This window comes from Salvelinus sp. IW2-2015, linkage group LG8, assembly GCF_002910315.2.
Source record: "Salvelinus sp. IW2-2015 linkage group LG8, ASM291031v2, whole genome shotgun sequence".
Taxonomy (NCBI): domain Eukaryota; kingdom Metazoa; phylum Chordata; class Actinopteri; order Salmoniformes; family Salmonidae; genus Salvelinus; species Salvelinus sp. IW2-2015.
Window position 1 is genome coordinate 54,772,383 of NC_036848.1, and position 22,393 is coordinate 54,794,775.

Consider the following 22,393-nt stretch of genomic DNA (forward strand, 5'->3'; position numbering starts at 1 on the left):
GTCGTACCCCACCTCACTCAGGTGCAGGAGAACATCTATCTCAAGGCCATCAGACTGCTAAACAACAATCACCAACTCGGAGGCTGCTGCCTACATGGAGACCCAGTCACTGGCCACTTTAACAAATGGATCACTAGTCACTTTAAAAAATGCCACTTTAATAATGTGTACATATCTTACATTACTCATATGTATTTACTGTATTTTATACCATCTATTGCGCCTTACCTATGCCTCTCGGCCATCACTCATCAATATATTTATATGTACATATTCTCGTTCACCCCRTTTTTTTTMTGTGTGTGTGTATTAGGTAGTTGGGAAATTGTTAGATATTACTGCACTGTCGGAACCAGAAGCACAAGCATTTTGCTACACTGGCATTAACATATGCTAACCATGTCTGTGACAAATAAAATTTGATTTAAGGACAGCTACTGTCCAGTCTGACTGGCCCATCATTATAGACAACTGGGGCCATGAGGCACTAATCAATATGGGGCATTCCCTAGATTCCTCAGTCTTTACAGGATAGTGGTTTTAAACAGCTTCCATATGCCCTCAGGCCATWGTGAATGTAATGTGTAGAAAGTTTACGCAACCATCATGGATTTTAAGAAAGAAACCCAATCGGTGTTCTTGCTGCTGTCCATACAGTGCATTCGGAACGTTTTCAGACCCTTTCCCTTTTTCATGTTGTTTTATATATTTTGTTATTCTAAAAGGGATAAAACATTATTCCCTCATCAATCTACACACAATACCCCCATAATGACAAAACGAGAACAGGTTTCTAGAAATGTTTGCTAATTTATTAAACATGAAAAACCGTAAAATCTTATTTACATAATTATTCAGACTCTATGCTATGAGAGTCAAAATTGAGTTCCGGTGCATCCTGTTTCCATTGATCATCCTTGATGTTTCTACAACTTGATTGGATGCATGCCAGAGCAAAAACCAAGCCATGTGGTCTTAGGAGTTGTCCGTAGAGCTCCMAGACAGGATTCTMTCGAGACACAGATCTGGGGAAGGTTACCATAACATTTKTGCAGCATTGAAGTTCCGCAATAACACAGCTGCCTGGCCAAACTGAMCAATCGTGAGAGAAGGACCTTGGTCAGGGAGGTGACCAAGAACCCGATGGTCACTCTGWCATAGCTCCGGAGTTTGTAGAGATGGGAGAACCTTCTAGAAGGGCAACCATCTCTGCAGCACTCCACCAATCAGGCCTTTATGGTAGTGGCCAGACAGAGGAAGGAAACCTGGCAACATCCCTACGGTGAAGCGTGGTGGTGGCAGCATCATGCTGTGGGCATGTTTTTCAGGGACTGGGGAGACTAGGCAGGATCGAGGAAAAGATGAACCGAGCAAAGTACAGAGATCCTTGATGAAAACCTGCTCCAGAGCAGGACCTCAGACTAGGGCGAAGGTTCACCTTCCAACAGGACAACGACACTAAGCACACAGCCAAGACAACGCAGGAGTGGRCTTGGACAAGTCTCTGAATGTCCTTGAGTGGCCCAGCCAGAGCCCGGACTTGAACCCGATCCAAKATCTCTGGAGAGACGCTCACCATCCAACCGGACAGAGCTTGAGAGGATCTGCAAAGAATGGGAAAAACTCCCCGAGTACAGGCGTGCCAAGCTTTTAGTGACATCCCCAAGAAGACTCGAGGCTGTACTTACCAAAGGTGCTTCAACAAAGTACCCGAGTAAAGGGTCTGAATACTTATGTAAATGTAATATTTCTGTTTTGTATTTTATATGTCGTTATGGAGTATTGTCTGTAGATTGAGGGGGGAGGGGGCAATTTTTAAAATCAAGTTTAGAATAAGGTAACAAAATGTGGGGGAAAGTCAAGGGGTCTAAATACTTCCTGAATGCACTATGTTACTATAGCTGTCCACACCAGAGAATTACGTTATGAATGTAGGTTACTCGACAAAAGTATAATATATATTCTTAGTCCAACAATGTGGAGTTTGATGASCTGTGGTGAGCCTGACTTTGCTGACCATAGTTTTCCTATGTGGTCTCTACTGAAGGTGGGGTGGATCTTCACTGACCTTCTCTCTGAGGACACCAGGATAGGCACGGTCAAATACACCAGGAACAAGGACTCGTACTTCCTAAGTGCGGAGGAGTGCATCACGGCTGGACACTTCCAGAACCAACAGTGTAACCCCTGCAGACTCTCACCCGACGGACACTTTGGGTCCAAGTTTATCACTGTGGTGGCCACAGGTACACGGACCTAACAAGGCCATCTAATGACTTCTACAACAGAATCCTACCAGACCAGAAGCAGGTGTAGATGTGTCCTAGTTGTCTGACTCACTCTAAAGCACTAGGTACAGTTGAAGTCGGAAGTTTACATACACTTGGGTCATTAAAACTCGTTTTTCAACCACGCCACACATTTCTTGTTAACAAACTATAYTTTTGGCAAGTCGGTTAGGACATCTACTTTGTGGATYACACKAGTCATTTTTCCAACAATTGTTTATAGACAGCTTATTTCACTMATAATTCACTATCACAATTCCAGTGGGTCAGAAGTTTACATACACTAAGTTGACTGTGCCTTTAAACAGCTTGGAAAATTCCAGAAAATMATGTCATGGCTTTAGAAGCTTCTGATAGGCTAATTGACATAATTTGAGTCAACTGGAGGTGTACCTGTGGATGTATTTCGAGGCCTACCTTCAAACTCAGTGCGTCTTTGCTTGACATCATGGGAAAATTAAAAGAAATCAGCCAAGACCTCAGGAAAACAATGTGCAGACCTCCAAAAGTCCTGGTTCATTCTTGGGAACAATTTCCAAATGCCTGAAGGTACCACGTTCATCTGTACAGACAATAGTACGCAAGTATAACACCATGGACCACGCAGCCGTCATACCGTCAGGAAGGAGACGCGTTCTGTCTCCTAGAGATGAACGTACTGGTGCGAAAAGTGCAAATCAATCCAGAAAACAGCAAAGGACCTTGTGAAGATGCTGGAGGCAATGGGTACAAAAGTATCTATATCCACAGTGAAACGAGTCCTATATCGACATAACCTGAAAGGCCGCTCAGTAAGGAGGCCATTATCCAAATCGCCATTAAAAAAGCCAGATGCCGATTGCAACTGCACATGGGACAAAGATTGTACTTTTTTGGGAAAATGTCCTCTGGTCTGATGAAAAAAAATAGAACTGTTTGGCCATAATGACCATCGTATGTTTGGAGGAAAAAGGGGGTGGCTTGCAAGCCGAAGAACACCATCCCAATCGTGAGCGCGGGGTGGCAGCATCATGTTGTGGGGGTGCTTTGCTGCAGGAGGGAGTGGTGCACTTCACAAAATAGATGGTATCATGAGGAAAGAGAAGTGTGGCTATATTGAAGCAACATCTCAAGACATCAGTCAGGAAGTTAAGCTTGCTCGCAAATGGGTCTTCCAAATGGACAATAACCCCAAGCATACTTCCAAAGTTGTGGCAAAATGGCTTAATGACAACAAAGTCAAGATATTGGAGTGGCCATCACAAAGCCCTGACCTCAATCCTATAGAAAATGTTTGGGCAGAACTGAAAAAGCATGTGTGAGCAAGGAGGCCTACAAACCTGACTCAGTTACACCAGCTCTGTCAGGAGGAATGGGCCAAAATTCACCCAAATTATTGTGGGAAGCTGTGGAAGGCTACCCAAAACGTTTGACCCAAGTTAAACAATTTAAAGGCAATGCTACCAAATACTAATTGAGTGTATGTAAACTTCTGACCCACTGGGAATGTGATGAAAGAAATAAAAGCTGAAATAAATCACTCTCTCTACTATTATTCTGACATTTCACCTTCTTAAAATAAAGTGGTGACCCTAACTGACCTAAGACGGGGAATTTTTACTTGGATTAAATGTCAGGAATTGTGAAACGGAGTTTAAATGTATTTGGCTATGGTGTATGTAAACTTCTGACTTCAACTGTACATGGTGGACTTTGCATTGAGGATAGTAAAGCAGCATGTTGTTACAATACTTTAAAAATGTTTACTTTTTGTATTTAACTAGGCAAATCAGTTAAGAACAAATTGTTATTCTACAATGACAGCCTACCCCGRCAACCCTAACCCAGACGATGCTGGGCCAGTTGTGCGCCGCCCTATGGGACTCGAACCTGGGTCTTTAGTGACGAGTGTTTGCACCGACCGACTCCATTTTGTTAATGTATACGAGTAATAAGAACAAACCTCTAGCCTGCATTCTCCTAACGGCTCACTTCAAGTTTGGGATGTGAACTTGGGTGTGAATGAATTGTTGTCCCATGGACTAATGAAATTTCAGCACAACCATGGCTGTGATTCTATGAATATAACGTGGCTATCCTGGGCCTGCACTATTGTATAACGGATCAATCGTGCTTACATGATGATGATGACTTCCTGTCTTGTGATATTCCAGATGTTGTGTGAGGGTGACCTGTGTGCCTCACTTCCTCTCCCTGCAGGTGGTCCTGATAACCAGGTGCACTTTGAGGGTTACCAGGTGTCTAACCAGTGCATGGCCCTGGTSAGAGACGAGTGRCTARTGCCCTGCCGAGACGCCCCTGAGCTGGGCTACGCTAAAGAGTCCAGCACGGAGCAGTACGTACCAGACGTCTTCTACAAGGTACAGTTACTTGGTAAACACGGGAGCTGGGGGAAGTCTGCAGCTCTCGTACAGCGTTCTGAGACACACTAAAACTCACAAGGAGACGGTCACTAAAATCTCTCACCACTCAGTCATTTTACTGCTCCTCGTGTTTATTTTTTAGGCTAAAATGGCAGGAACAAATGTTGATTTTTAAAATGTCATCCAGTAGATTGAGTTAGCCTAAAGGGAACTCTGTGTGAATAAATGGTGCTAGCTTGGACCTGAGGTAAACCTAATTGGATTACTGCTTTATAGAACTAACGACACGGTGACATCACAGTGCAGCATTCTGTGCATGTGACAAGACATCTTTCCAAGAATATGTGAATGACAGAATGAATGCAACCATGAGYGCCTGATCCGTGTCACACTTTCCCCCCATCCCTAGCAAACACAGCTGATTTAAACTAATTGCATTCTATACTGAAGATCATGATTAGGTGATTATTGGAGTCAGGTGTGTTAGCTGGAGCTGGGGCAGACCTGTGGCACCAATCAGGCCCTCGAGGACTGGAATTGCCAACCCCTGGTCTAGGGCATAAGCACCTCTCTCATCCGCTCTCTGCCTAGGGCATAAGCACCTCTCTCATCCGCTCTCTGCCTAGGGCATAAGCACCTCTCTCATCCTGTATGTGAATCCATGATAACAATGACGGCGAAATCTGATTATCTGGAGGGACAATGAAGGCGGAACAACATGGTTGTGGATGGAATTGCAGGATCTCAACATGAGACCTGAATGAAGTCTGAGGACAAAGTGAGGGAAATGATCTCTGAGAAATTGAAGATGGATCACAGGAAGATTTGAGGTGGAGCATGCCCAGAGGACTGGGACACCCACCGCCGGCCCAYGTGACAGGCCCAGGCCAATAGTGGCAAAGTTCCTGAGGTTCAAGGACAAGGTAGCTGTTCTGGAAAGCGTCAAGAACTTGAGAGGAATGTGCATCTTCTTCAACGAGGACTATCCTGAAAATGTGCGCCAGAAGAGAAAATAACTTCTCTCGGCCATGAAAGTTGCCAGAGCGCGTGGGGACATTGCTTACATCTGCTATGTCAGCCTCATTGTCCACCCTCGGCCTTGAGGCCGAAACGTAAAGCTTAATAAAGAGCAGTGATACTAGCAAGAGCAGTATGCTAGTTTCTTATTTTTATTTCACCCTCCCTCTCAGGAAGGGATGGGATCCAAACCAATGGGTTTGTAGCTTCAACCGCACAACAACTGATTTAATGGACTGCTGATTATTTTTATTTTTTTCCTCTTGCTTTGTTTGTTCTTTTCCATATTCTGTCTGAAGCTACCCAGGAAAGGGCTGAAAACAGCCTATAATAATATATGTAGCCTTAGAAATAAGGTTCATGAAATCAATTACTTCAGATAACAACAATAATATATTAACCTTTTCTGAGACTTACTTCGATCATTCCTTTTGATACAGCAGTAGCAATACCAGGATATAACATATTTAAAAGAGACGGGAATACTTATGGGGGAGGTGTTGCTATATATCCCAAACTAAAATATAGACGCAACAATTTCAATGATTTTTACTGAGTTACAGTTCATATAAGGAAATCAGTGAATTGAAATGAATTCATTATGCCCTAATCTATGGATTTCACATGACTGGGCATGGGAGCAGCCATGGGTGGGCCTGGGAGGGCTTAGGCCCACCCACTGGTGAGCAAGGCCCAGCCGATCAGAATGAGTTTTAACCCACAAAAGGGCTTCATTACAGACAGAAATACTTCTCAATTCCATCAGCTGCTGGGTGGCTGGTCTTAGACGATCCCGCAGGTGAAAAAGCCGGATGTGGAGGTCCTGGGCTGGCGTTGTTACACGTGGTCTGCTGTTGAGGCCGGTTGGACGTGCTGACATTTTCTAAAATGACGGAGGCAGCTTATGGTAGAGAAATGGGTTAAATTCTCTGATTCCTGCKGTAATCATGCCAATTGCARGCTCCCTCAACTTGAGACATCTGTGGCATTGTGTCGTGGGAGACAACTGCACATTTTAGTGGCCTTTTATTGTCCCCAGGACAAGGTGCACCTGTGTAATGATCCTACTGTTTAATCAGCTTCTTGATATGCCACACCTGTCAGGTGGATGGATTATCTTGGCAAAGGAGAAATGCTCACTAACAGGGATGGAACCAAATTTGCGCGAAATAAGCTTTTTGTGCGTATGGGACATTTCTTGGTCCCTTTTTATTTCAGCTCATGAAACATGAGACTAACACTTAACATGTTGCGTTTTATATTTTTGTTCAGTATATATTCAGAGCCAAATCCCTGTAATGCTTAGAGAAGATCTTATGTCAAGTGTTATTGAAGTGTTGTGGTTGCAGGTTCATTTGGCACATCTAAAGCCTTTATTATGAGGTGTTAATATAGGCCAAGTGCTAACAGTCAGTATCTAAATAATATGTGTGAAATGCTTGATAGTGTATGTGATGTAAACAGAGAGGTATACTTTCTTGGGAACCAGAATATTGATTCATCAAACTGTCTGCTCAAGAGGAAGAAGATTATTTTTGTACCTATTAGATGCAGTGATCTATCTAGGAGAGCCAATGTTCCAAAAGCTTGGCATAAAATGGTATGTAAGAGATCATACAAAAGATTTTGCTGTGACTCTTATGTGTGTTAGTCTGATGTGATTCATAAGGAGCATCCAGGCGCTGCACTTGACGAATTTGCTTCTTCTAATTATTGATAAACATTTACCTGTTAAGAAACTGACTGTTAGAACTGTTAAGGGTCTGTGGATTGATGGGAAATTGAGACACTATGATTGAAAGAGATGGGAAAGGGATTGGGGGGGAGCTGCACATCTGACTGGCTGACTTACTACAAATTGAGAAATTATGACTAAACTCAACAAAAATAGCTGTATTATGAAGCCAAGATGAATGATGGGGGGGAAAAATCTTAGGAGTACTTTTAAAATTATGGGCAGAAAAACAAATTCATTTTTCATTGAATCATCTATTCCTCACACAACCATTTGGTGTTATTTTGATTCCTTCATCGGTTCATTGATTCCTTCATTTTGATTATGATTCCTTCATTGGCGAAGGTGACAAACTTAGGCAGGAAATGCAGTGAGCGATCGTATTCATGCAGCATGCTTATAGAGAAGGGCCCTCAACATGTACTGCACTGACACAAATGACTGATTTGGTTGAAATAAATTGATATTTGGAAGGTTGTGGGAGCTGTACTGTTAGATTTAAGTGACGCCTTCGATATTATTGACCATAACCTGTTGAAAACATATGTTTTATGACTTTTCAACCAATGGCATATTGTGACTTCAGATCTATCGATCGAATATAACTTTTCTTTAATGGAAGCTTCTCTAATGTCAAARATGTAGGGTGTGGTGTACCGCACGGCAGCTCTCTTGGCCCTCTACTCTTTACTATTTTTATCAATGACCTGCCACTGGTATTAAACAAACCCTGTGTGTCCACGTATGCTGATTCAACCATATACGTGTCAGCAACCACAGATAATGAAGTCACTGAAACCCTTAACAAAGGAGTTGCAGTCAGTTTTGGAATGGTTGGCCAGTAATAAACTGGTCCTGAACATCTCTAAAACTAAGAGTATTGTATTAGGGTACAAATCATTCCCTAAGTTCTAGACCTCAGCTGAATCTGGTAATGAATGGTGTGGCTGTTGAACAAGTTGAGGAGACTAAATTAATTGGCGTTACCTTAGATTGTAAACTGTCATGGTGAAAACATATACAGTACCAGTTAAGTTTGTACACACCTACTCATTCAAGGGGTTTTATTTTCACTATTGTCTACATTGTAGGATAATAGTGAAGACATCAAAACTATGGAATCATGTAGTAACCAAAAAAGGGTTAACCAATAAAAATATAGGTTATATTTGAGATTCTTCAGAGTAAGCCACCCTATGCCATGACAGTTTTCACACTCTTGGCATTCTCTCAACKAGCTTCATGAGGAATGCTTTTCCAACAGTCTTGAAGGAGTTCCCACATGCTGAGCGCTTGTTGGCTGCTTTTCCTTCACTCTGTGGTCCAACTCATTCCAAACCATCTCAATTGGGTTGAGGTCGAGTGATTGTGGAGGCCAGGTCATCTGATGCAGCACTCCATCAGTCTKTTTGGTCAAATAGCCCTTACACWGCCTGGAGTTGTGTTGGGGCATTGTCCTGTTGAAAAACAAATGATTGTCCCACTAAGCGCAAACCAGATAGGATGGCGTATTGCTGCAGAATGCTGTGGTAGACATGCTGGTTAAGTGTGCCTTGAATTCTAAATAYATCACAGACCGTGTCACCAACAAAGCACCCYCACACACACCATCACACCACCTCCATGCTTCACGGTGGGAACCACAGATCGTCCTTTCACCTACTCTGCATCTCACATAGACACGGCGGTTGGAACCAAAAATCTCAAATTTGGACTCATCAGACCAAAGGACAGATTTCCACCGGTCTAATCTCTAATGTCCATTGCTTGTGTTTCTTGGCCCAAGCAAGTCTCTTCTTCTTATTGTTGTCCTTTAGTAGCGATTTCTTTGCAGAAATTCGACCGTGACGGCCTGATTCACACAGTCTCATCTGAACAGTTGATGTGTCTCTTACTTGAACTCTGAAGCATTTATTTAGGCTGCAATCTGAGGTGCAGTTAACTCTTATGAACTTGTCCTCTGCAGCAGAGGTAACTTTGGGTCTTCCTTTCCTGTGGCGGTCTTCATGAGAGCCWGCTTCATCATTGCGCTTGATGGTTTTTGCAACAGCATTTAATATTAAGTTCTTGAAATATTCTGTATTGACTGACCTTCGTGTCTTAACGTAATGATGGACTGTCGTTTCTGTTTGCTTATTTGAGCAGTTTTTTCCTTAATATGGACTTTTACCAAATAGGGTCATCTTCTGTATACCACCCCTACCTTGTCACAAGACAACTGATTGTCTCAAACGCATTAAGAAGAAAATAAATTCCACTAATTAAATTTGAACAATGCACACCTGTTAATCGAAAATGCATTCCAGGTGAAGCTGGTTGAGAGAAGGCCAAGAGTGTGCAAAGCTGTCATCAAGGCAAAGGGTGACTACTMTGAAGAATCTCAAACAAATCAACATTTATATTTAACACTTTTTTTGGTGACTACCTGATTCCATATGTGTTATTTCATAGTTGTGATGTCTTCACTATTATTCTACAATGTAGAAAATATWAAAAATAAGAAACCCTGGAATGAGTAGCTGTGTCCAAACTTTTGACCGGTACAGTAGATTCAATAGTTGTAAAGATGGGGAGAGGTCTGTCCATAATAAAGAGATGCTCTGTTTTTTTGACACCACACTTCAAAAAGCAAGTCCTGCAGGTTCTAGTTTTGTCTTACCAGTCGTGTGGTCAAGTGGTGCAGGGAAAGATCTAGTTAAGCTGCAGCTGCCCAGAACAGAGCGGCACATCTTGCTCTTCATTGTAATCAGAAGGCTAATTGAAATACTATGCATGCCAGTCTCTCTTGGTTAAGTGTTGAGAGACTGACTGTATCACTTATTTTTATGAGAAACAATGTGTTAAATTCCAAATYGTTTGCGTAGTCAACTTACACACAGCTCTGACACGCACACACTTACCCCACCAAACATGCCACCAGGGGTCTTTTCACTGTCCTCATCCAAAACAAATTCAAGGACGCAGTAGGTATTATATAGAGCCATGGAACTCTCTTRCGTCTCCTATTGCTCAAATGAACAGCAAACCTGGTTTCAAAAAACASAAAGCAARGCCTCGCAGCACAACGTCTCTCCCCTATTTGACCTAGATATTTTGTGTATGTATTGATGTGCCATTGTATGTAGTTCTGTCCTTGTCTATTAATGTTCTGTATTATTTCATGTTTCATGTACTGTGTGGACCACAGAAACAGCTAATGGGGATCCTAATAAAATACCAAATAACTATTGAACAGTTACAGCTGTCCTATTTCTCTCCATTGATTGTCATTTTTCTTCATCCCCCTCAACAGGACAAAGATAAATTTGGCAATGACATCACATATTTAGCCCGACCCCTTCCTGTGGAGTACCTTATCATAGATGTAAGTATGAAAGAATGTGGGTGTGTACATTGCCGTTTTTTATGCAGGTTAAAGAAGGGAATCGACCAATGACATGAGGAGTGGCAGGGCAGGTTTTAGAGTTTAGGATACATAGCAGGGCCAGTCAACTGAAATACGCTTCTGTCCGTTAATATTAGTTCATTTACATTCTCCATCTAACTAGCAAGTGTTTCACATTTTCTAGTTGCTATGTGTGTTTTACGAACAACTAAATTGTTCAACTGAAACTTTGCCCGACGCTGTAAAGATGTCTTTCTCCTTCCACAATAATGTTGTAAAATATGGGCAGCTCCACGCCATACAGAAAGATCCACATCACCATAACTCTAACCTATCATGAGGTTGTTCTGTCCAATGATGAGCCAAAGAAAATAAAGAATTAGATGGACTCGCCAAATATTTACTGGCACCAGCTGAGAGCACTTTGTTACTTCTCTTGTATTCCTCTCTGTTGTCGTCTCGTGGTCCTCTCTGTTGTCGTCTCGTGGTCCTCTCTGTTGTCGTCTCGTGGTCCTCTCTGTTGTCGTCTCGGGTCTGGCTCTGTGTGTTCGTGGTCCCTCTCTGTTGTCGTCTCGTGGTCCTCCTGTTGTCGTCTCGTGGTCCGCTCTGTTGTCGTCTCGTGTCCTGTCTGTTGTCGTCTCGTGTCCTTCTGCTTGTCGTTCGTGGTCCTCTCTGTTGTCGTCTCGTGGTCCTCTTTGTTGCGTCTCGTGGTCTCTCTGTTGTCGTCTCGTGGTCCTCTCTGTTGTCGTCTCGTGGTCCGCTCTGTTGTCGTCTCGTGGTCTCTCTGTTGTCGTCTCGTGGTCCTCTCTGTTGTCGTCTCGTGGTCCTCTCTGTTGTCGTCTCGTGGTCCGCTTGTTGTCGTTCTCGTGGTCTCTTCGTGTTGTCGTCTCGTGGTCCTGCGTCTGTTGTCGTCTCGTGGTCCTCTCTGTTGTCGTCTCGTGGTCTCTCTGTTTGTCGTCTCGTGGTCCTCTCTGTTGTCGTCTCGTGGTCCGCTCTGTTGTCGTCTCGTGGTCGTCTCTGTTTTCATATTCAACTGACATCTGTTGTCTTGGCTCCACATCTCACTGATGTCAAAGGGACTCCCAAGATGGAACTGTCTTCCAGTCAGTTAACTCTTCTCTAACTAGCAGACTGCGCTATGGGATTCATTTAAGATATTCTTTGAGTTATGGTTTCAAATGTTTTCGGAAAATGAGCAGAGGGACTCGGCTGTCCTAGCTTCAGGGAGAAGCTGGTTCCACCATTGTGGTGCCAGGACAGAGAAGTTTTAACTGGGCTCAGCGGGAGAGGTGGGGAGGGCCAAGAGACAAGAGGTTCCAGTCAGTCAACTTTGTTTCTCACTCCTTCTTTCCATCTCTAACCAGATAACCACCACCTTCCCCAAGGACCCCCAGTACACCTTCAGCTCCACACCACGCTTTCCCATAGAGAACAGAGATATCCTGGGAGAGACACAGGTACACATTGACACACACACACACACACACACACACACACACACACACACACACACACACAACAGCTAAATTGGTTGTTCTGATGTTTGGTATTTTGTTTTCTTTCAGTGGTCAAAGAATGACCTACATACAGAAGGCTCCAAAAAGTGTTTTTCTGACTTTTTTAACCTACTTTGGCAACAGCCATTATTTCTCTGTTTCGATCTGACCTGATCACATGATTGTCTGCCAATTCATCCTAAGAGTCCCTGGGCTATGGGGGTCATAGGAAGTTATTATTCTTCATCATATTCCATGTTTTCCCCTTCCTATGTGTGTGTGTGACAGGATTTCCACAGTTTAGCTACCTACCTGTCCCAGTGCACCTCTACTGTATTCCTGGACATGGTGTCTGACTTCCACCTGCTCCTCTTCCTGGTCACCAATGAGGTCATGCCTCTCAGAGTAAGTTCTGTACAGACACACACACCGTACCCCACACACCCATACTCTCACTCACTCACATACAGACTTGTACACCTAGGGTTGGGCGAATTTGCAATTACGTTTATCAACAAGAGGGAACAAAACAAGTGCAAAATATACTAATGGAATAGGAAGTTTAAACAAACCTTATGTTTCTGCTTGACCAAAGTGTAGGCAAAGTAAATTGTGCTACAATCAGATAAAATAAAAGGATCATTTATAACACTTAGAAACAAATGAACAATGGCAAATGTTAAAAACGAATAGGCCTATTAGGATATGCCTTTTACCTATCAAACTGTACAAATCCTAAATATAGGCCTACAAGTTACAACATTTTAAGAAATTAGTGTGAACCAAATAAGTACATAAATAAGAGTAGTGAGTGGAGGGGGGGGAAGAACACGTTGAAAATAAGTCTCATGGTTTTGACAGAATATTTTAGCCTATCCTATACTCATGTATTTAGGCCTATTTGAGAAGGTTCGGTCACACACATTTCCTCGGTGGCAACGGTCCGGATGGATGTTGTCATTTCTTTGGAGCAGGAACAATAGCCTACACTTGATAMGTCTATAATATTCATTTTTAAAAGGTAAGGAAATACTAAGTGATATCGGGGTATTTTTATGGACAAGAGAAACACAGCCCTACCTATTTGATCATCTTTCTGCAGTCTAGACTAGATACGGAAAAACTATTAGCAATGTATCCATTATATTGCTTTCTTCCCGCAAATTGACCCTTCCATGCATAACACACATGCTCCTCCAGAGGGGGAAAGCAATACATGGTATTTGGACAATCGTATGTCAGCGATGTTTGTTTATTAGTGTTTTCACGATATCAGAATTTTGACTTTAATACCAATAACAAGTTTAGGGTCACTTTATTCGGAAGCGATACTCGATACGGAAACGATACCACGTCAAAAAACGAATGTGTATCACAGATACCTTTTTTTGTTTTTTGTTGTTGTAGGGGGCAAGCATCAGAAAACCAGTCAGTATCTGGTGTGACCACCTTTTTGCCTCATGCAGCGCGACACATCTCTTTTCGCATAGAGTTGATCAGTCTGTTGATTGTGGCCTGTGGAATACTGTCCCACTCTTGTTCAATGGCTGTGTGAAGTTGCTGGATATTGGCGGAAACTGGAACACGCTGTCGTACATGTCAATCCAGAGCATCCCAAGCATGCTCAATGGGTGACATGTCTGGTGAGTATGCAGACCATGGAAGAACTGGGACATTTTCAACTTCCAGAAATTGTGTACAGATCCTTGCGACACGGGGCTGTGCATTATCAGGCTGAAACAAGAACGAATGGAGGGCGGGTGAATGGCACGACAATGGGTCTCAGGATCTCGTCACGGTATCTCTGTGCATTCAAATTGCCATCAATAAAATGCAATTGTGTTCGTTGTCCATAGCTTAATTCTGCCCATACCATAACCCCACCGCCACCATGGGGCACTCTGTTCATAACGTTGGCATTAGAAAACCGCTTGCTCACACGACATGTACTCTGTACAGTTGAAGCCGATATTCATCTGCGAAGAGCACACTTCTCCAGCGTGCCAGTGGCCATCTAAGGTGAGCATTTGCCCACTAAAGTCACTTACAATGCTAAATTTAGGTCAAAACCCTGCTGAGGGCGACGAGCTTTGAGATGAGCTTCCCGGAGACAGTTTCTGACAGTTTCACCAGCTGTACGGGTGGCTGGTCTGATGATCCCGCAGATGAAGAAGCTGGACGTGGAGGTCCTGGGCTGGCGTGGTTGAACGTGGTCAGCGGTTGTGAGGCCGGTTGGACGATCTGCTATTTTCTCTGAAACAATGTTGCAGGGGGCTTATGGTAGAGAAATGAACATAAAATTCTCTGGCAACAGCTCTGGTGGACATTCCTGCGGTCAGCATACCAATTGCACACTCCCTCAACTTGAGACATCTGTGGCATTGTGTCGTGTGAGACAACTGCCCATTTTAGTGGCCTTTTATTGTCCCCAGCACAAGGTGCACCTATGTAATTATCATGCTGATTAATCAGCTTCTTGATATGCCACACCTGTCAGGTAGATGGGTTATCTTGGCAAAGGAGAAATGCTCAGCAACAGGGATGTAAACAAGCTTTTTGTGCATTCGGGGAAATTCCTGGGATCCATTTCAGCTCATGAAACAGCATCAACACTTGATTGCGTTTATATTTTTGTTCAGTGTATATTGCTGTCATAGCAAGTTAGGAGTGCATTTCACACACTTCTGAGTTGGAAAAGTACTGAAGTTTCGGTATATCGGGCAAAACTAATGTTTGTACAGGAAGATGGAACGATGTGTCATTCCAGACACCGCCCAACCGTATTGCGCGCACACTCAGTCTCTCACACTCTCAAACCAAATACGTTCAAGCACAATGTTTTGATTTGTTGCCACACTGCAAAAGGTTCAGATTATCACCACGTTTGTCCAATGTGGAAATGATTTAGTGTCTTAACTTGTCAGAAAGTTTTTCCTTACAATCTCTTTGTTCACAGAAAAGCTTCTATATTGCTATAGTCTACACACCAGTGAGATACAATGGATTTTACACCGCCTATTACGATTCCCAGAGTGCATTCTAACTCCCAGGTTGCAATGCTTCAAGCCCAGATAAATGTGATGTAGTCTAAGTACATTGTTGTCATAGTGAAGTTAAGAGTGCATTTCACATTTACTTTTGGGTTGTGATAATATTATTATAACGCTCACATAAATGTCATGAATACTTTGCCTTCAGAAAGTATTCATACCACTGGACTTATACCACATTTTAGTTGTTACAGCATTAATAAAACATGTATTTGAGTTTTTCTCACCCATCTACACACATTACCCCATGATGACAAAGTGAAAAGATCTTTTTAGACATTTTTGCAAATGTATTGAGTCAGCCTTGAGTCGATACATGGTAGCACTTTTTTTTTGGCAGCGATTACATCTGGTGAGTCTTTCTGGGTAAGTCTCTTAGAGCTTTGCACACCTGCATTGTACAATATTTGCACATTCAAGTTCTGTCAAGTTTTTTTGTTGATCATTGCTACAGGCATTTTCAAGTCTTGTCATAGGTTAACTATACGGAACAATGATTTTACTGAGTTATGTCAGCTTAGCACCCTCCCTAAACGCCTTAGACTCAAAATAATTAATCAGCTTCTTGATATGACACACCTGTCAGGGTAGATGGCTTATCTTGGCAAAGGAGAAATGCTCACTAACAGGGATGCAAACACATTTGTGCACAACATTTTAAAGAAATAAGCTTTTTTGTGCTTATTGAACATTTCTTGGATCTTTTATTTCAGCTCATGAAACATCGGACCAACACTTTACATGTTGCGTTTTATATTTTTTGTTCAGTGTAGATTTAAGTCAACTGTATCTAGGCCACTCAATGTCATCTTGGAAAGCAACTCCAGTGTATATTTGACCTTGTGTTTTAGGTTATTGTCCTGCTGAAAGGTGAATTTGTCACCCAGTGTCTGTTGGAAAGCAGACTGAACCAGGTTTTCCATTAGGATTTTGTCTGTGCTTAGCTCTGTTCCGTTTATTTTTATCCCCCAAAAAACTCCCTTGTCCTTGCCGATGAGAAGCATACCCATAACATGATGCAGCCACCACCATGCTTGAACATATGAAGTGTTACTCAGTGACGTTTTCTTGGATTTTTTCCCCAAACATTATGCTTTGAATTCAGGACATAAATTTAATTTCTTTGGCACATTTTACTTTAGTGCCTTATTGCAAACAGGATGCATGTTTTGGAATATTTATTTTCTGTGCAGGTTTCCTTTTCACTTTCATTTAAGTTAGTATGTTGATCCATCCTCAGTTTTCTCCTATCTCAGTCATTAAACTCTGACTTTTAAAGTCACCATTGGCCTCATGGTGAAATCTCAGAACTGTTTCCTTCCTTTCTGGCAAACTGAGTTAGGAAGGACGCCTGTATCTTTGTAGTGACTTGGTTTATTCATACAGCACCCAAAGTGTAAGTAATAACGTCACCATGCTCAAAGGGATATTCACTCTTTTTACCCATCTACCAATAGGTGCCCTTACTTGTGAGGCATTGGAAAACCTCCCTGGTCTTTTGTGGTTGAATCTGTGTTTTGAAATTCACTGCTCGACTGAGGGACCTTTCCTTTATCTGTATGTGTGGGGTACAGCGATTGAGGGACCTTTCCTTTATCTGTATGTGTGGGGTACAGCGATTGAGGGACCTTTCTTTATTGTAGTGTGGGGTCACGACTGAGGGACTTTACTTTAATGCTGGTATGTGTGGGGTACGCGATTGAGGGACCTTTCCTTTATCTGTATGTGTGGGGTAAGCGAATTGAGGGAGCCTGTCCTTTAATCTGTAATGTGTGGGGTACAACGCTGAGGCCTTTCCTTCCGTATGTGGGGTAACAGCATTGGCCTCTTTATCTGTATGGTGTGGGGGTACAGCGATTGAGGGACCTTTCCTTTATCTGTATGTGTGGGGTACAGCGATTGAGGGACCTTTCCTTTATCTGTATGTGTGGGGTACATGCGACTGAGGGACTTTCTTTTTGTATGTGTGGGGTACAAGCGATTGAGGGACCTTTCCTTATCTGTATGTGTGGGTGTAAGCGATTGAGGGACCTTTCCTTTTATCTGTATGTGTGGGGTAAGCGATGCTTCTGTAGGTGGGAGACCTGATTCCTTTTCTGTATGTGTGGGGTACAGCGATTGAGGGACCTTTCCTTTATCTGTATGTGTGGGGTACAGCGATGAGACTTTCCTTTTCTGATCGTGTGGTACAGCGATTGAGGGACCTTTCCTTTATCTGTAGTGTGGGGTACAGCGACTGGAGGGACCTTTCCTTAATCTGTATGTGTGGGGTACAGCGATGAGGGACCTTTCCTTTATCTGTATGTGTGGGGTACAGCGACTGAGGGGACCTTTCCTTATCTGTATGTGTGGGGTACAGCGACTGAGGGACGCTTTCCTTTATCTGTATGTGTGGGTACAGCGATGAGGGACTTTCCTTTATCTGTATGTGTGGGGATCCAGCGAGCTGGAGGACTTTCCTTTATCTGTATGTGTGGGGTACGCGACTGAGGGACCTTTCCTTTATCTGTATGTGTGGGGTACAGCGACTGAGGGACCTTTCCTTTATCTGTATGTGTGGGGTACAGCGATTGAGTTAGTCATTGAAAAATGGCACACTATTACATAGTAAGTCCATGTATTTTATGTGACTTGTAAAGCACATTTTTACTCCTGAACTTATTTAGGCTTGACATAACCAAGAGGTTGATTAAGTATTGACTCAAAACATTTTAAGCTTTATATTTTTAATTCCACTTTGACATTATGGGGTATTGTGTGTAGGCCAGTGACACAATCTCAATTTAATCAATTTTAAATCCAAACCGTAAAACAACAATGTCTTCAGGGTGTGAATACTGTACAGGAAGATGTTTCCTTCCAGACATCGCTCAACCGTATTGTGTGCGCACACACACACTCAAACCAAACATTTTCAAGCACTGTGTTTTTGTTTTGTTGTCACGCTACAAAAAAAAATCAGATTATCACCACGTGTTTGTTCAATGTGGAAATGATTGTGTATTTGTCAACAGTACGCCTCCCCCCCCCCCTCAATCTCTTTGTTCATGGCAGCTTGGCTCTAAATCCTTGATTGATGTCATCAATCGTTAAAAATCACGATGTTTCCCTGCATTTGATTGGGGTTATCTTGGCGTGGCCAGAAAAGAGTTACGTCATGTATTCTTACCCAAATGTGTTCTAATGATCTGTTCCCAGGACAGCATTGGTCTGCTGTTGGACGCTGTGAAGACTAAAGGCGAGGAGCTGGCTCAGACCTGGAAGAAGTCTGAGCAGTGGGCCACTATCGAGCAGTTGTGCAGTAAGTACCGCTGGCCGTCCAGGTAGGGCACTGACATGCCTTAGTGGAAATTATTACATTTCTGTCACTGTTGAAGAGTAATGGATTGTTATTTGTTTCTTAATTCCATTATTTCACTTTTAGATGAGTGTATATTGTTGTGTTTTGTTAGATATTACTGCACTGTTGGAGATAGGAACACAAGCATTTCACTACACCCACAATAACCTGCTAAATATGTGTATGTGACCAATACATTTTGATTTGATTTTGGATCTGATTTTAAAGTGATTGAGTTAAACTTGTCTTGCATTCAATTCAGTAGAACTTTATTGACCACAAAGATACATTTGGTTGGAGCTCATTTCATGTATCATCCCTACATATAAAAAGGAAGTCTGAAAAGTCCTTCCTGGTAAGAGTCACCGCCACTCTTATGTCCCTGACCCCTCTCTCCCTCCTCTCCCCAGGCACGGTGGGTGGGCAGTCATCGGCCCCTCAGGAGTACGGGGCCATGGGTGGGGGCCCCTCTACCCCAGCATCCTCCTCAGCGATGTGGTCCTGCCTCCACTGCACCTTTATGAACCAGCCCGGCACAGAGCTCTGCGAGATGTGCAGCCTGCCGAGGGGTTAAACCCCATCCCTACCCTGGCCCCCTGCCATGTTTCCCTAACCCCTCTACCCACCCGCTTCCCTTATCCACCAACGACTTCGCACCGGGATTGGATACTGCAAACAGCTGCGTGATTGGATGTCTCCTCTTGGCCCTTGGCCCCCCTGTCCATCCAATCTCAGACTGCTATGGGGTTGACAAGCGCAAAACGATGGCATTTGTTTACACCAAATCAAATGATTTAACAAATAATGACTGTGCTCTCATCTCTCTCACGCGCTCTCTGCCGTGGCCCCTGACTGAGACTGTCTGGGACATGTTTAGCTGAAAGCACTCTGGCAACAAGGCTTCGTCCCTCTTCCTCCCCATGGTTCCTTATGTTCCTCCATGACCTGGCGCCAATAAATGTTGCTGTACTTCAGGACAACAGCAAAGGAAAGACTCAATCATTTTAAGTTATATCTCACTCACACCGACCAGTGCCCCCTTTCGCTCTCGCGACTTATTCTGGAAAGTCTGTGTAAATAATATACATTACTTGAGGAAGGATTGATTGCTGTTTATTTAATTGCACATGAAGCATTTTTGTTTTCCTGATTTGTAGCTACAGTATCTATCGGGTCTGTGTTTCTCATTTCTCCAAGAGTTATCAGACACTAACGGTCTATCCAGAAGATCTCTTGATTGGCCCAAACCTCTTCACAGAGTTATTCAATTAAACGATCAGGCACTAGCATAAACCTAGCTGCTTTATTTGAGTTTTTTCTATTGCAGGAGTGATGTGTTCTTGGTTGCTCAGGCACTTCCCCTAAGTTGATGCCCTGCCCTCAGGAGTGATGGTCCTAGCATTAATGAAACCATTCGATTTTGGGTTATTTGTTAACTTTGATAAAGTTTTGAAGCTCCAGTTGAAGCTTATAGTACGCCATGTTTGTTTTGTTTGTAGCTATTGAGATGCTTGCTTACTGGGTTAGCTACCATCACTGCATCCCTCTCTTTCTCTCCTTCCCAGTCTTGCATCTGTTCTCCTCTTTCAACTGGCGCCCATCCAGGGGGGCCAGAGAGTATGGAYTGCTTTTTATTCCTCCGAAGGTCCCTATGGATCTCCATCACTCTGCCTTCAAAGACACTATAGGTCACAGGTCAACATAGCGGAGAGAGAAAGGTGCCTTAATGGTCTATGCCTTTTAGCAGGCCAATGTGCTGTGCACCTGGGATGGAGAGAGGAAGAAAGATGGCAAGGGAAACGGGGAGGGGGGAAAAGAAGGATTGTGAAGGAACTGGGAAAGATGGTGGCCAGGCAAGGTTAAAGAGCTCAGGGTGTGTGCTTCTGTTACGGAGAACCAATATTTTCTCTCCACACTAAAAGCTGTAAAACTGAACTCATTCCAACAGTAATTATTTGACGTCAAATAACTGATGTCCACAGCACAATCAATTCAGTAGGGAATGTTTTCTCTTCTCATGTCCCCTTTTTAGATACAGATTACAATGATCTAGGTACACCATTTAATGTCTGAGAATATGAATGGGTTAGTGGTTAGCATGAACAAGTACCTATTCCCCACAGTATCTCTTGGTCAGCACAGGGGAGGTGTCTGTGTTATTTCACACAGAACGCTGATTCAATTAATTCAGCTTTATATTCTTATAAAGTGCCCAAAACTTGACACTGCTATTTTGATGGCATTCAATCAAGTATTTGGTTTGAATAGGTTTTTGTTGTTAGATTTTTGCTCCCTAATTTGACACTGTAGCAGTCAGATTTAGTCTAACAGATACCTCAACTTTTTTCCATCATTCAAGTATTTCCTGGAGAGTTGTAGCGAGCGCATYTCCAAGCGGTTGAGCCTGTCGTCACTTGAGGTTTTCCTCCATTTTGGGGCTGATTGATCCTTGTCAGTTGAATGGAGAGGTGGGGTCATGGGTTTCAAATTATGCTTTTTTTTATCCCAGATTAGCTTTTTTTTTTGTAAGCGCTCGGGTGTAATTTCCATTGAAAAAGTAGAGTTTTTATTTTGTAGATTTAATTTGAGAATGGTTGAAGGTTATTTTGCCCATTTCTATCCACTTCCCCCTGTGTGAGTTGTTGAGAACGATGATCTTAAAATGCATAAAATAAGTCCCAGCTCTGGTCCAGGGAGTTACGAGTGCGGCTTGTTGATGCTGAATTTCAGCCACACGTAACACCCTGGACCAGAGCTACATAAAACGTCCCACTCTGAGCTGAAGAATTGGACCCTGAAAGAAAGTTGTATGATGCTGTAGACCTGAATTTTAATTTAATATCAGAAATACCAGTAAAACAATAAACAATTCCTATCAATGAAGCACCGTGTTTGTTTTTTTGTACCTTTTAGGCTGATTTTTGTCCTCTTAACAGAGTGGTTAAAGTCGGGCCTCCATCTGCGGCAGGTAACCTAGCGGTTAGGAGCGTTGGGCTAGTAACCAGCAGGTAACCTAGCGGTTAGGAGCGTTGGGCTAGTAACCAGCAGGTAACCTAGCGGCGGTTAGGAGCTTGGGAAGTAAATCAGCAGTAACCTGGCTGGTTAGTGAGCGTTGGCTGAGTAAATCCAGCAGGTAACCTAGGCGGGTTAGGAGGTTGGGCTAGTAACCAGCAGGGGTAAGCTGTAGCGGTTAGGGAGCGTTGGTGCTAGTAGACCAGCAGTAACCTGAGCGGGTTAGGAGCGTTGGGCTAAGTAGACCAGCATGGGTAACGCTAGCGTTAGGCAGCGTGTGGCTAAGTAACCAGCAGGTAAGCGCCTAGCGTTTAGGAGCGTTGGGCTAGAACCAGCAGGTAACCTAGCGGTTGAGGAGTGTTGGCAGAAGCCAGACAGTAACTCTAGCGGTAGAGCGTTGGGCTGAGAGCACCAGCAGTAAATGCGGTTAGGAGCGTGGCTAATGAACCAGGCAGGTAACCTAGCGCTAGAAGCGTTGGGCAGTAACCAGCAGGTACCTAGTGGGTAGGAGCGTTTGTGGCTAGTAACCAGCAGTAACCTGGGTTAGGAAGCGTTGGGCTAGTAATCAGACAGGGGTACACCTAGCGGTTTAGAGCGTTGGGCTAGTAGAGGATACTGCTAGACGCTGAGCCAGGTAACTCAGCGGTTAGGGACGTTGGCTAGTAACTCAGCAATTTAACCTAGCGTTAGGAGCGTGGGCTAGTAAC

The 22,393-nt window shown here is 43.3% G+C and overlaps 1 protein-coding gene across 1 annotated transcript in view; it reads left to right on the forward strand.

Moving 5' to 3' along the window:
- Window positions 1-19,922, forward strand: part of LOC111968179 (nuclear protein localization protein 4 homolog) — a 37,987-nt gene extending 18,065 nt beyond the window's left edge. The window contains exons 10-16 of the mRNA XM_023993750.2: window positions 2,048-2,246; window positions 4,488-4,648; window positions 10,696-10,767; window positions 12,153-12,245; window positions 12,573-12,689; window positions 18,533-18,635; window positions 19,085-19,922. Of these exons, the coding sequence (XP_023849518.1) occupies window positions 2,048-2,246; window positions 4,488-4,648; window positions 10,696-10,767; window positions 12,153-12,245; window positions 12,573-12,689; window positions 18,533-18,635; window positions 19,085-19,248 (909 nt within the window). The 3' untranslated portion in view covers window positions 19,249-19,922. The remainder of the gene's footprint in view (window positions 1-2,047; window positions 2,247-4,487; window positions 4,649-10,695; window positions 10,768-12,152; window positions 12,246-12,572; window positions 12,690-18,532; window positions 18,636-19,084) is intronic.
- Window positions 19,923-22,393: the final 2,471 nt, after the last annotated feature.